This window comes from Falco peregrinus, chromosome 12 (genome assembly GCF_023634155.1).
Source record: "Falco peregrinus isolate bFalPer1 chromosome 12, bFalPer1.pri, whole genome shotgun sequence".
NCBI lineage: Eukaryota > Metazoa > Chordata > Aves > Falconiformes > Falconidae > Falco > Falco peregrinus.
Window position 1 is genome coordinate 27,772,817 of NC_073732.1, and position 15,726 is coordinate 27,788,542.

General features: G+C 39.7%; 1 protein-coding gene across 1 annotated transcript in view; it reads right to left on the bottom strand.

Annotated features, from left to right (window-relative positions):
• RSRC1 (arginine and serine rich coiled-coil 1) overlaps positions 1-15,726 on the bottom strand; it is a 167,609-nt gene that overhangs the window by 85,755 nt on the left and 66,128 nt on the right. The window contains exon 5 of the mRNA XM_055817206.1: positions 5,726-5,762. Coding sequence (XP_055673181.1) covers positions 5,726-5,762 — 37 coding nt within the window. The remainder of the gene's footprint in view (positions 1-5,725; positions 5,763-15,726) is intronic.

Consider the following 15,726-nt stretch of genomic DNA (forward strand, 5'->3'; position numbering starts at 1 on the left):
TTCTGCTGCACGATTACCTAATATGAACCTGATCCAAAGACTTCTGAAGTACCTGGAAAGGTTTCCGATAGACAGTCTGCTGCTGCCTAAAAGAGGGTGAGTGTCTAAGATGCTGTCCCTGGCACCCCCCACAGCAGCAAGAAGCCACTGCCATCAGCCACCGAACCCACCGAGGCCAGTGCCACATGGGGGTCCCTGTCAGCTGGGGACATTGCCAGCCCTGGCACCTCTCCCGAAAAAGCACCCTCCAAACTGCTGCCATCCTTGGTTTTGTCAAGGGGAGGGCTAGGGACACAGTGGCTCTTCAGGCTACCAAAGTGGAAGCCCCTAAAGTGTGTCCCCGTACCGAAACATCACTTTGGCCATAGGGGGAAGAGACCTCCGCCCCTGCCTTCGTCCTCGTAGCCTCGCACTGGGATGACGTCTTGAACTGGAACCCTCAGCCAGTGCTCAGCACAGCTACGGCCTGGCAGGAAGACTCGTCTGGGGGATTTACATTGAGAATACTTCGATAGGAATACGGAGCAACCTTAAAGTGAAACTATCACCTATTAATTAATAGGTGATGAAAATTAGAGGGGGGGGGGGGGCAGGTTACTATAATACTACCACCGAATGACAGTAAATGATATTATTTATCACCATCTACTTTGAAAAAAGATAAACATACAAGAACCTTTTAAAATAAGTTTGATCAATCAGACATACTGAACACTCTAAAGATGTGAGCATCCATGTGTAAAGCTTACTAAACGTGCCCAATTCTCTGCTCTGTATGGTGCATTTTTAATCTGGAGTAACAGTTTTCCGCGATTGTGCAACGCACATACACCATTTTATGAACTCCAATGACTGCATTTCTCAGTACAGTAGGGTAGAACATGATGAAAACTATCACCTGTATTCCATATGTTAGATAAAATTGACATTTAAGATATTTAAATTCTTTTTTAATGTGTACAAAATTTTATTTCCTTCTCAACTAATGTTTATTTTACAGGAACATGTTACTGCTGCCTTCATGTCCTCCATGTTCATTTGCAGCTATGTATTTGCATCTCTGGAGAATGCAATGTTCTTAATTGTAACCTCATGCTAGTCAACAAAACTTTGGGCTCAACGCAAAAATAAATTAAAAAAAAATTCCAACAGCATTTATGTATCTACATAAATACAAATATTTACATTCTAAGTAGTGAGTTACACAGTTAATCAGTTACAAAGAGTAATTTGTCTATGTAACCGATATTTAACATTTTTTTGTAAGAGGGCCCCGACCTGCTTATTTCTACAAATTCTTAATTATTTTTTTTTAAACTTCCAAAAGGCTAGTTATCATTATAACCTTACCAGGAAGGCATGAGCAGTGGCTGTGCTCTCGCACTTAACACTCCAAAAGGAATCATCTATGTATCTATTACCTTTTACAAAGCAAAGTATCAAGAAGATTCAAGTTGAAGATTCAAGTTTAATGCTGACCTGAACAAATCGCAAGCCAATGACTTAAAAGAGCACATATAAGCGAACTACCTTCTGTGTAAAGTAACTCTATCCATATGTACTAAACGAGAGTGAGCTGTGAACAACTGGAATTAGCAAGGAAATAGATGCATCAGCATTTCTCACAACAGCACAAGCTACAGACAAAAATCTGCGAGGATGATGCCACTAGCACCTTGCAGCGCTGCTTCCCGTCCACTAATCTGATTACCTACTTGATGATAGAAAAAAGATTTCACTTGTACATTTTTCTTTCATGATAATTTCCCATCTTTAGAAGACTTTCTGCACAGCTGCTTCCTGAAGCAGAAAGCTCCAGGCTAAAGATTCTTGCCCCACCAGAGGGATATACTAATCCCATTGCCCAAATGGGAAGAAAATAAAGTTATAAAGTTTGGACAACCCGTTTGCATCGCCTGCACGTGTCCCGCCCGTGTGCCTGTTCTCGTGCCAGAGCGGGGAGACTTCACCCAATACCCTCTTTTCTGATGAGAAAGAGTGAACTCCGTGCTGAAATGCTGCTGCTGCACCCCGTTGCCATGCTCCTGCGCTCCTCTAACGCTGCCTCGTACCTCCCGGGCTCAAGCGTCCTCTCCGGAGGGGCCTCCCCAGCCATCTCACCCAGCTGGGGTGGAAGCCAAGAGTGGAAGATGGGGGTGAAAATTACAAACACCACAGCCCTAAAACAATTCTTTTCAGGTTTTGATAATTAGCATCTTACAGAAGGACATGTGGAAAGAAATGCCTTTTTAAATTAAAAAAAAAAAAAAGCCAAAAAACCCCACACAACTTGTGAAAAAAATCTTGTTTCCAATTAAATACTATTTCAACAGGAAAAAACCCAATCATCCATTCAGCCTGACACTTCTTCAATAAGAGAGAATTCAAGCTTGCAGGATATAATTGACCAGCGTGGAATTTTGCCAGGATAGCAAGATAAACATAATTACTCATATTAAGAGTGTTAATTAATTGTTTGTGAACACAAATAATTGGCTGCTTGGTTTTATAGCTCATTAGGAAGCCAACAATTCTGTTGGACACCGCTGTCCGGTGGCCACACTAGGACCACTGAGCTGTAATCACCAGAAGCCTGAAACCGATCCAGTGCAAACCAGGGGGGCTGACCGCTGAAATCGAGCTCCAAGGCAAAAAAATAGCGATAGCCAGTAAGCAAGTATTGACACTTTCTGGATAAAGGAGGGGCTTCTTGCGGTTGGGGTTTTGGGGTTCTTTTGGGGGTTGGTTCATCACCTATGCAATTTTTTCTACCAGAGATCTCTTTCAAAACTACGAAGGGCTGCCAGATGGAGTCAACCAGTATCAGTTACAAATCCCTGACCTTGACACACACTACCTGTGGCACTTTGCACACGCAGAAGTAGGGAGCGCCAGCAGCACACGCACTGCGATGGGCAGCGCCGCGGGAGCTCGGGCTGCCCCCGCTGAGGGCGATCGACCAACACGCAGCGCGGGGAGCGCCTGCGTTCTTGGCAGACAATAAAGATATTCTTACAAACCGCTGATGGGCTCAACAAGCTATTAATGACAGGTTCTCTTCATCATTTAAAATGGACAGACTCTGCTGCTTGACCACAAGGACAAGCAGGTTATTGCTTTGAAATGTTATACAAAAGACACAAATAAGGCATCTCTAATGAATAAACCACAAGTATGGCTCCATGGTTCTTTTTTAGTAGGGCTATTAATAGAAAACAGGACCTATTGAGGGTTGCAGATATATAACTCATCTGTTCCAAGGTTTCTACAGTTTGTTAAAGCATGTTACTTGGAAAAGGAATTAGCCAAGTACAATTTAGCAAACAACCACAAACATTTTTGGAATACAAGACTAACTCCCCTACACTTACAACTTTGCAATTTCCTTTCTTAACTAGCTGAAAGAAAAAAAAAAAAAAATCTTCTGAGCAGCTGTCACTGTGGGTGCCATCCACGGGGAGTGCAGCTGCGACCCCCAGTGCGGTCGGCCAGACAGGCTGGGGGACCCCCCGCCAGCAGCAGTGCCCAGCACAGCTCCCTCTGGGGGGCCGGCTCCATCCCACCCCCAGGAACAGCGCGTGGGCCTGCTGGCAAGTTCTCCAGTTTACAAAGAAGATATTTTTGTTTATAGAAGCATCTGGGTTTAAACTGGAGGTATTTCCAAATAACAATCTGTAAAATATTTACTGTATTTTTTTGCAGCAGCAGTTGTTCTACCACTGTATTTTGCTCCGGTGTGCAGGTAGGCACTAGATACCAGGACGGCAGAAGCTACTTAAACAAGGGTAAGCAGTAAAACAGGCTGCAATCAAGTGAATGGGATACGAACACAGATAAACCTAATGGGAACATTCAGACCCCATAAAGATGGTATCACAAATTGTGAAACACTCTTTTATACAGAAGGGATTAAATAACAAATTGCCAAATCAATATAAAGACTCGTCTTTTTCCTTAAGGGGAAAAAAGCTTCCTTACAAGCAAGTATTTGGAGATGCAGTAATTGGAAGTAGTAGACTCAGAGCATTCCTGTGGCTTAATGCTTCTGAGGAATGCCCCTACAATTTATTGGGAGTCCAAAAGGTCTTTGTGAACTTGCCTGACATAACGTTGAGATATAAAACAGTTTCCAGCATAAAGACGGAGCAGCTAACATACGTAATGAAGACAAAAACTTATTTGAACATCTAGTGAGTTACCCCGTAAGAAGTCAAGGTGTCACTACCCTGCTGAGCACCTTCCCAGTACATTTTTCCCCAAATCCCAGAGAAACCCTGAACACCAGTGAACTCTGTTCCTGGTCCACCCCCTCCCCAGGCTACTCAAACCCCCAAGAGCCGCCTCCTTCTGCACCTGCTGCTGGGAGGTGACACCATAAATCAGACCTGCAGCTCCAGCTCCTGCAGCACTCCCAATTTAGAAAAAGTACCAGTCATGGTCATCTGTCAAGACTACAGCATCTTTATAATGCATTAGAAAAATTCTCTGAACCCATCAGATTACAACTACCTGACACCAGCAGAGGAATGAAACATTTTAAAAATTTATTTAAGAGATTCAACTAGCATGCAAGGTACCAATGGAACTCGCAAACAAGATTAATTTTCAAACTGCTCTACGAACTATTCATAACACTCAGCTATTTATTCCATTTACAGATTCAAAATACTAGTTGCAATGGAACATTTAATATGCCACCATTATAAAGGGGAAACTGTTGACAACTATGCCAGAATATACATCCTTTTCATCCCGCTGTTACTCCAAGAAGATATTGGTACACAAGCTCCTACAAATCATATTTCCCAAGCGATTCCCAAAATGGGAAGCAACAACAGAAAAGCAATTTTTTCAAATGCTCCTGCAATACATTGTGATAAGATTTTATTTTATTAGCGGTACAGAACAGTATATATTATTTAGGTATTATATGGAAAAATTAAACATGAACCTAAACACTTCTCATGATGTACTGGGATATACGTGCTGTTAATAGTGAATATTTTGATTTAATGGGATTTAATAATCTGTTTAGATGAACTACTTAATGTTCTGATGACTGCTGATACTAACATCCTAGGCTCAACGAGCTTCAGACTTGTGACAATATTGTACTTTTTCCAGTTTTGATCAACTGATTAGTTTTTAATGCTAAGTATGTCTTGCCATCACTTGCGGTTTTAATATGTTTACTTAAACCAAAAATATTTTGCCCCTCAATAATTATTTTATACTGCAGCACTGAATGGAATTTAAGTCAATACATTATTCATAAAGCAAAGACAAGAGAAAAAACAAAGCTGAGCACTTCTTTCACAGACTTCAAATTACTAATACATACCATATTTATGCATGCAATATTTGATTGTGTGTGTGTCTTTTTTTTTTTTTTTTTAATCACAAGTTTGTTGTTTTCAGATCAGGATATGCCAAAAATCCAACACCAAACAATTTTTGTTTATAATTAAGGCAATCATCAATCCAAGGATTGTAGTCCATTTTATTTCATCTCTACATCAAAAAAAGTAATTTAAAAAAATTAAAATTCCCTTGAAACGGTAAGATAAATGAAAATGTAAGTGCCTTCACATAATAACAGTAAGCTGACCCTCTGGGAAATGGTTGACTTTCTCAATTCAAGGTATTCAAAGCTCATTCAAAAGTGTTCATTTGGAATGCAGATATCAAAGATGATGCAAATGTTCAAGAGAAAATTAAAACTTACCAGATGTTCTAATCCAGCTTTGATGTTTCCAGAGTCCCTGTAACAGAGGAACAAAAGTTCTAAATAGTTGCTAAACCCTTGTCTATAATGATTCATGTTTAACTCTGAAATGTCAAAGCCATGTAATTTCTCGAGTAGGTAAAATGTTTACTTTTAATATCTTAATCATTGCAATACCTAAAAAGTATCAATTATCCTAATGCACAACTACAGAATTATTTAAAACTTCAAATTTTAGCTGCCCTGAAATTGCAATAAACGGTAGCAATGCAACAGGGCACTCATTTAAAGAAACAACATTTTTACAATAATTAAGCGACTATTCATATTGGAAATAAAACAAGACGGCGCATAATGTTATTTATCACATCCACAATCAGTGGCTCATGGTTCTGCTTTGCCACTGCTTCAGTAATAAAATTCTGTGACTGTTTACAAAGGTGATGGGCTGAACAAATTGTACATTAACTAACTAGGTCGTGGCAGCCGCAGTAGAACTTTGCATTTGATTCCTGACAGCTGAAAAAAATACAAATGTACAGACACAAAAATGAGAAGTAATGTTGCACAAAGACAGCTGCAGAAAAACAGACCAAACCGTCAAAGCAAAAACACAGAAAAGCACGGAGAATTCAGAGTGAGAATTAATCCTCAACATAGCCTGCTATATATATAAAAATAAATAAATAAAAAGATAACCTGAAAGAAAACTAAGGGAAAACAAATTTTAAAAATCCCCAACTCCCAGGCCCCTATGCACCGGGGCTGCCTCTGCTCCCACTGCCCCCAGTGTAACCGCGCCTTGAGGACGGCGGCTGTACCCACGGCAAACCCGCACTGAACCACCCGCAAGGACGTCAGGTAATCACTTAGCAAACTATCTAGCGTAGCATGGATGTATAATACTAACTTTTCAACAAATTACTCAACCGTCCCAAGCCACAGGAGCAAAAAACCCCACTGCATCCCTCTGAGACAGCAAGCGGTGCGAGCCGAGGGTTGCGCTCCCTGCAGTGCTTGGTAAGGCTGCGAAAGGCGCGAGGCAGAGATACACACACAAAGGGCCAAAGGGATGGCATCTCACTGGATGCCGAGTGAGGCTACGTTCAAGCACACGCCGTATCACCTTGCTGTACTGTATTTTAGACTTTTTACAGAAAGCTTTTATTTATAACTTCACACGCATTTCAAAAAAGCTCTGCCACACACTTGGGTCCCATTTGAATGTACCATGAATGAAGCAAGAGAAAAAGATGCCCTTTCCTCACGCTGTTATTTTGTATTTTGAAATGAGAACTCACCATTTACATCCATTCAGTATTGAAATAAAAATCATCTCCCACGTCTATTTTTGATGTGCTAAATGGCCGTGAAGAATTTAATTACTTGGGAAGCTGGATGCAAGACACTGCTGCGAGGAGCTCCCGACTAATGGCATAAAACCTGCCCTGTTAGTGCTCTGTCTCCCGCGCTGTCCCTGTCATGACTTCATCAATATTTGTGCAACTCCTTCTGCCCTGTGCTGAAAGCAGACTTAATTCAATTATAGGTCTCAAAACTGATAAAAAAGGTCCCGAAGTGGAAAATGCGAAGAGATTATTGGCAAATGAATAAAGATTTGTATCGAACTAACACACAAGAGTACAGCAGGGTTTTGTTGTTTGTTGGGTTGGGTTTTTTTTAATCATTCCCTGTCTTTAAGTCTTCTGGGAACACTGAGTTTCCCTTCCCCTCATGCAGCACATCGATTTCTGAATTAGACCGCAATATTAAATAATTAATATACTTGCCATGATTGATGTTTTGCATTAGTTGAATATTAGGTTATCAATCAAAATCCACTTGGTTTAATGTAATAATATTGAAAAAGTGTCACTGGCTGTTCATCCAATTTGTAGTTGAGGCAGCACAGATAGTAATATTGGTGTAACACAAGGCTCTAACGCAGGAAATGGAGTGGTTGAACATACATAAGGCAAACATTATCAAACTAACCAGGACAAGGTTGAGGTTGTCCTAAATAAACCTTGTGGCACCTGTCACTTCCAATGAAAACCTCTTCCCAGCCAGAGGCTGCCGTGCATCAATCAGTGGTGACAACTAGTAAAGCCATGGCATAATTTTATCTTTCTAGTTAAACAATAATTATACAACTAAGACTCCCATTAATACTATACTTCAAATATTGTGTTATGCAAAAATCAGACCTGTTGCTACAGCTCAGTCTAGTACATAACCCTGGATGCCTACAGAATACCTTAACCATTAATACCATTAAACGCTACAAATAAAAGACAAGAGCAGTTTTATGCACATCCACTATTATAATACTCCTATATAGGAACACCATAAGAAAATTATATTAATTTTATATCATTCTGATATCATGTATCATTTCACAATAACGTTTTACTCAGTTTCTACACCACACCACGTAGTTCCCAACAAGACACATATTTGCCTTTCAGAACGCCTCCAGGGTGCCACGCTTGGTTTTTTTGATGCATTAGGCAAGTTTGGTTTTATTTTTGAGTTTTTCTTTTTTCCATCAGAGAAGCTCTGGAATTGTGTTTCCCCACTATAGGCAAGACTTTGTGCTGTAAAATACTAGTTGACGTGCACATACTTTAAAATCATACATTAAACACAGCAAGCTTAATACTCTGGCTAATCCAAATGTTAGCTTTTGGTAATGCCAGGGGAAAAAATTGCAGCTAAATTTGAACTGTGGTCACAAGGGGCCTGTAACAACAAGCCAGGAATTCAATTTAGCAAGTGTAGCCGGTAACTAACTGAGGCAGCGTTAACTTAGTAGTGCAAGTTCCTTTGCCAGTAAACTAAAAATATTCACTAGCACTTGTTGGAAATCTTGATTTTAACCTGGACGTATATTCACGTACATAAATGTAGGTTCCCATAAAAAACTAACCATTAATCAAGGTGGCTGAATAATATGCAGTATCTTCAAAATATCCAAACTTTAGCTATGATAAAATAAAAAGGAAATTATTTGTGAAATCTTAATACATTTATAGCAGTTTCACATGGGAACTGTAGAACTAATACTTGTTTTTGCACAACAGAGCTAAACAAATTACTGGATACATTTAGACCCGGACCTGTGGAGCAAAGCACCCTCAAGAAGCTAGCATTAACACCACACTACGGATGCCAGGGGCTTATTTTATTACTGTCAGGTTCCCTAAAACCAAAGAAATCTCAGAGATATTTTTGCTTATCACTAAAATAGGCAATTGAGCTTGTTAGTAGGTGTCTGTTATCCTCCTTAAAAAATGACAAACAGTTGAGAGCTATTCAGATTCATGCTGCTATTCAGATCAGTAGTATCAAACTGGAAGTATTCTACATTTGTAAAAAATTTAGTCCAAATGAAAACAAACCACTTCAGCCCACATTCTTCGGTTCCTCTCAAGTTCTTATTAACTCCTTCTCAACGCTGCCCTTATATTTGTAGTTAAGAAGTTTTCTTTGCCATAGTTTTTTTGGTTAGAATCCACAGGCGGTAGAATAATGTGATGGATTACCTGTAAGTGTGGATCACCCGCAGGTAGCCCGGGCTGAAGGCATGCAGTCCTATGCCTGCTCAGCTTCATCCAGGCTGCTCAGCTTCATCCAGGCTGCTCTTGAAAGCCCAGCTGTCGCAGGCAAACCATCTCACGGATTCAGTGTCCGCACTGGGACCATCCTTCCCTTCCACCTCCTCCAAACGTCTCTTTTTTTTTTTTTTCCTTCAGCCTGTGCTGGTTGCCCCTTCCTTCCCACCACAGACCAGTCCCAAGAGCCTGGCTCCTTCTCGTGGTGATCTCCCTCCTCCCCAGGCTGGGTGGCTGCTGCCAGGTGCCCTCAGAGCCTTCTCTTCTCCAGGCTGAACCACCCCAACCCTCAGGTCCCCTCACCAGGCAAGTGCTCCAGCCCCTGACAGAACAGTCCCAGTGTCTCTCATTCTTCTCCTCAGAAGCCAAATGAATAAATCACCTCGTAGCTAGCAAGGGTGGCAGTCCCACCACATTAAGTGCAGGAACCAGGTCACACGCAGCGCTCCGGGCGAAGGCTTTTTACCTCCACTCCCCACGAATGCCAATGTGTCAGCATTGTTGATCAGGCAGCATTATCCCAACTGGTTACAGATCATTTTCATAGAGGGCTCTCACTCTTAAAATTGTCTTGGATCGTTCAACAATCACATCTCACAATCCTTTCAATAATCTGTCAAACATCATTTTCAATTAATTCCTCTTGGATGAAGAACCTCACAGTGAAAGATGTTCTTGAAAGAACCTCATGTGTTTCTGTTCTTTATCCTCACATTAAGATGCTTCTGCTGCTTGCTGTCATCTAATGGCCTTCCCCACAGACCTTCCTCCCAGTAGCACACCCACCTGCTTTCTTCTGCATGTTATCAGCCCCAACTCGTACTCTAGACACATTGCCTCAAAATGAACAGCCGAACCTCTTCAGAAGGCTTCAGAGCTCTCTATAAACTTCAGCAGTTGCTATATAGTAAACACTCACCAATACAAGAAACAGAAAATGGGCTAAACATAATATAACAATAATCTAAATAAGCATAAATACTACGCAAAACCAAGCCGGAGTGGTGGTCTGGTCCTTTCTCCCACCTCCCTAAGCTCTGTGTTGAAGGTAGATAGAAGAGAAAACAGAAATGAACAAAAACATGCCTTAGATATTAGGAATTATACCAAGGGCTATGGAAAAGAAGATGTGAGGCCACTGCCTCTCCTGCCTTCAGCTTCTTCAGTGTGAGGAATCTATGCTGACCCAACACAGTCAAAGTGACAAGCAGTCCTACCGAATACAACTACAGTGGCAGTGACAGCCATGGGAGAAGTAGACTAGTCAGCTGTCTCTAGACCTTCCTTTCTGTGTATCATCTTTATTTTAGCAGATTGGCATCTCAAATTCCACGAGGCCTTTGCCACATCATTTTCTGCTTCTGACACTCATAGTCTTCTCAAAAGTGCTCTGCTAAGAGATGCTTTGCTTGTCAGTAGGCACTGTAAAAATAGATAATCAAACAAATCTAAATCAGATTTGGATATGGAATTTATTACACTTGCCACAACTGCTCAATCTAGCAGCATTAATACTCCAAATCCCAGAAAACACCACCACCAACAGCTGGTAACAATTTCCTCTCTCCCTCAGAATGTGGAAATCACCCATCCAAAACTCTGCCAACCTGTGGCAAGATCAGCTCTCCCAATGGTGAGTTTAAAGGCCAATATCTCATAATTTCCAAGACTAGAGCTGGGCTCTGTGTATTCCTGGGAAGACAAAATTAGCTTTCCACATCATTACACACTATTTAATTCAGCCCTGGGACATCTCTAAGATGGAGAACTGCTCCCCCACTTTTATATATTCTTATTTTATGTATTCAATTTTTGCTGGATTTACTTTCGTCGGCCTCAAAAGTCTGTACAATCAGATTGAAGGTGTTCCAGGCAGCCAATTTTAGAGGAGGAGGAAAATAAAGAATAGTTTTTTCCCCCTGAGGTTTTTAACTTTTTTTCTAATTTTTATCGTGCATGCACATTTTGGAATACAGCATCATGTGTACTTACACACAGTTTAATCACAACTGGCTGGGTAGCCTGAACGATGTACTTGTGACCTTATCACTGTTTAGTGACGCATTTACGCAAACATTTAAACCACGCTGTATTCTGGAATAACTTCCCTAAGTAATCTTAAGCTCAGAGAACATGCCAGACATCAGGAGTAAAAGAGTCATGGCCAGATCATGCCTTTGTTCAATTCCAGCAAAATAAAAGCCTGCTACAGAAAAAAGTACTTTCTCCCTATTGGCAACAACTAGAGCAAAAGCACCCGATTATGGTGTCTGCACCGCGACTGCTCAGAAGGGACAACATGCTTGAAGTTCTTCCCTGAGCCAGCTTGACCTTCAGCTTCAGAGTTATAGAGCCCTGGGCGCAGTTTTTCAAAATGGGTACCCCCATCGTATTCCACTCAGTTATATAGGTTTTGTATTACCGTGCTGTCTGTGAAATTATAGGCTAATGTTTCCAAATCCGATTTCAGACCACGGACGCTTATTTCAGTAGGCTTTGAAAGACGCAGCGAAGATCACACAAAAATCTAAGCCCTGTGCCTGTCCTCTCCTCTGACACTATCTTTTGGAGGACGGTGCCGATTCGCCTGGGTGAACAGGTAAACTCACCCCTACTGACTTTCAACGCCAAGCTGGTCCAATGCCACCCGACGGTCTGGCAGAACTGCTGGCAATGACCACGTAACGTGCAGAAACAGAACTACAACAAACACGTTGCTTTTCAACACTACCCACTTCAACCTCCTCAGGGTTATGAAGAAAAACCTGAAAAGCAGGGCTATATTTTTGTTGCCGTAAGTGGAAGTTACATCAAAGGGAGTATGCAAAAGGCAAGAGAAGAAATCCATAAAAGAAAGGTATTTCCTCCTGCCTCTCTTACACAAAAATGTAACCAAAGTAACCAAATAACGTATGCAAACGATATTACCAACAGCAAAAATCAAAATCTCTGCAACCTACTACTTAGGTAAGTTACACAGACTCTCAATACCACGTGAATCCCTTGACAGTTGTAATGGCTTTAAGAGTTGTGGCTCCTTGTACCTAAAACCCCTGTTTTCTTCCATTATTGGAGATCAAAGCAAACAATAAAATGACTACAAAATAAAATAGTGAAAATAATTTAGGTATGCAGTGCCAACATCGGAGAGGGTACCGGTGAGAAGAAACACAGGACAGGCATCTGGCTGTTACTCCAATAGCACTAAGCATCCAGAAAACCAACATAATACATTAGGTTGAGAATTTTCTTTCTCACATAAGAGCTCAACAAGATGAGATATAGCTGAACTAGTAAATTTCTGCTGCTCTTTCCAATCTTTTGTGCAGAACAAACTCTCACGAAAAAGAGCAAATGGTTAAAGAATCTTACCCTCTGCTAGAAAAAGCATCCATGACATTTTTGAAAGGGTGGAATGTTCGTTTGCTCTTACTTCGTATCAGACTCAAACGATCTGGAACTGATCCTGAAGTACAAAGACTCCAAAAGCTGGTGGTGGTATGCTCAGTGGCTCGCTCACTACAGTCATCCAAATAATTGATTTCACTTGGGAAAAAATGGTAAGAAGTTTGGCCAATTCCTAATAAATTTAAATGTAACAAAGATTCAAGAAGATCATATGAAGGTCACTTATCAAAAGCAGGAAGAAAAGCAGAAGTCACCCCCCCACACAAACACATATGGAATAACTTGGAACTGCTGAAGAACTCAGTAGAGTATAATGCAAACTAAATTGAATCATGCTAAAACCAGGGACTTTAAACAGGACACAAGGTGAAACAATTTCCATAATATGTTATCCTAGAGAGAAGAAGAATCAGTACCCAATAGACCTTATGAAATATTCAAGAGAAGAAAAAAAAATACATATAACCCTGCCTCACAGAGTAAAATGCAAGATTTTATGCAATTGAAATAAATACTGAAACTAAATAGAGGGGCAAAAAAATACCATGTTGACAGAATCAATATTTTCAAACAGACCCTACAAAAAAAAAAAAAAAAAATAATCATCCCTTTTCCTCCATAAGTATTTCTCAGATAAATGATAGCCAAGATAACTACCCCAAAATCTCCCAATTCTGTTTTACCGAGACTTCAGGTCAGATATGGAAATCTCATAAATTATCAAAGCAGATTTCTTTCTCCTCGTTGCTAGTTCAAGCCATCTCTCGGATAAACCCGGCAACTCCAAGGACCTCGTAACATTGGAGTCCTCAGAGTATGTGGAGTGAGGTTCTGTTGGCTTTTTCCCTGGGTTCTGGGTGGGTTTTTGTCTTCCTGCTCTGTGCACATGGTTCCCTTCACAAAGAGTAGAACCTTGTTAATCAGCGTTGACATTCCCAGCAAACATAAGCAATTAAGCTTCGGGTTTTGGAATGTCACTATCTCTGTCAACCAGTCTTAAATAAATTAGACAACTTTGGCCTGTTTTACCTTTTCTGTAATATTATTTAGTAGAGATTCAATTAAAACACATCCTGTAGGTGAAAGTGTATGAAAACATTTCCGTAATGGACATTAGTGGTAGTAGGAAGTGTTGCTAATTAGCCTCAAAGAACAGAATAGATTACAAAAGTAGCAAAAAGCCCAGCAGTGTAAATGCACAGAACACTGCACTGCATATTAAACAAAGCAGAACAAGTTTTAATGTTGGTAAGCATAACTATAGTAAAAACTCTCCGGACTAGTAAAGAGTGTTACAGGTTAATGAGGAACATATAAAGAGTGCACAATAATTATCATACCTAACACCTTACCATCTGTGTTTGGATGGCTGCAGAATATAAACACAGTTTATCAGCATTAAGTCTGAAACTAATTACACATGTATTTCTATTAGCATACTGTTAGGATAAATATTTAAAAGGTTAGGTTTTCCTCAGCTGCACTCAACTCTTAGTACTGAAGAACATTAAATTTAAGTGTAATTCAGTGAGAAAATGTAAATGTTCTAAGCACTAAAACAATTCGAGTACAATCAATTTTCCATTTTCTGAAAGCTTCTAAATCCTCCTCATTCACCCAATTACTACTGTACTTAACCTAATGAAATTTTATTCTGCAGGAACAATACTATTCTTAAACAAATTTTTGAAAAATATAAGATTAAAAACTTCTAGACAAAGAATAAACTCCTAGAGAAAAGATGCAAATAAAATTACTATCATAATCTTTTGTTTTTTATTTGCAAGTATAAAACTGAAGAGAAACAAAAGCGTGGAACATAGCATCTGTCATATCAGAATATAAAAAGATGATCCTGGCACAAAATGAAAAAGCTCTAATTCATTTGCAAATCAAGCCTGCCAGTTCTATTTCAAGCTGGCGGTAACTGTCAAGAGTTAACAAGATAATCACTTTCAATCCTGCCTTCAATGGTACATTACACTGTTATTCCATTCAATAAGGCCGTTCTTTGGGGCACTAGATGAATGGTTTTCATTTCTAACTCACACAAAAAGTTGCAAAAAAAATCCATGGGGCTTAAGAAAGAAATCCCTTTATGGGCATTTATCTGCCGGCACTTGCTTTTAGGCAAAATGAGATATTTGGATACATTGGTGTCCATTCACTTCCTCTATTCCTTTAGGCCCTCAGTCTGTTGATAAAAAAAAAAAAAAAAAATCCACACAAGGAAACCTCAAGCTTCTTTCGTATTTTTTAAACTACCTATGCGCATTTAACAAGTTCTGTAATCATGTTTTGTAAATACTTCAAGAACACACAGCTCACTACACCACGCTGAAATGACATTGCATTTGAACAGATCCATCTTTGTCTAAACTCATTATAAACTGTAAAAAAAAAAATAGTAAATGCTCATGAAAATTGTGCTTAGGGAAACAATAAACAGTTCCCCATTAAATGTTCAATAAAAAGAAAGTTACCAATTACAAACACTCTGCCTATGAAACAAGTTAATCTAGGATTTGTCTGTATTATTTGTGATTTTTCATGTTGGTTTGTTTTTTTTTTTTTTAAGTTTCTGTGCTATGCATTCTTCCCAAAGGATATAATCTTGTAGAAGTTTATGAAGTTTAAAACCTATCTGCTGGCACAAACCATCTACTAATCTCTGTGGGGAAAAAAAACCTTCATGCTTTCATTTATTGCTCAAAATTGCTATTGTAAGATACTACTTGCATGTTAAGGTTGTACTGTACAGATACACATTCTATCATCGAATATTCTATAGCAACAACTTAAATACTCTACTAATTTTAGAAACAAATCACTAAATCTTTTCTCTGGTTTGTTTTTTTTCTCTTTCTTTCTTTAAATCCCCATAAATCTCAGTTCACAGAACACAGCTAATATCTATATTAAATATATCTTATCGGAGTTAAGCTCATCCAGCCTCAGGTCTGTTGCCCATACCCAACG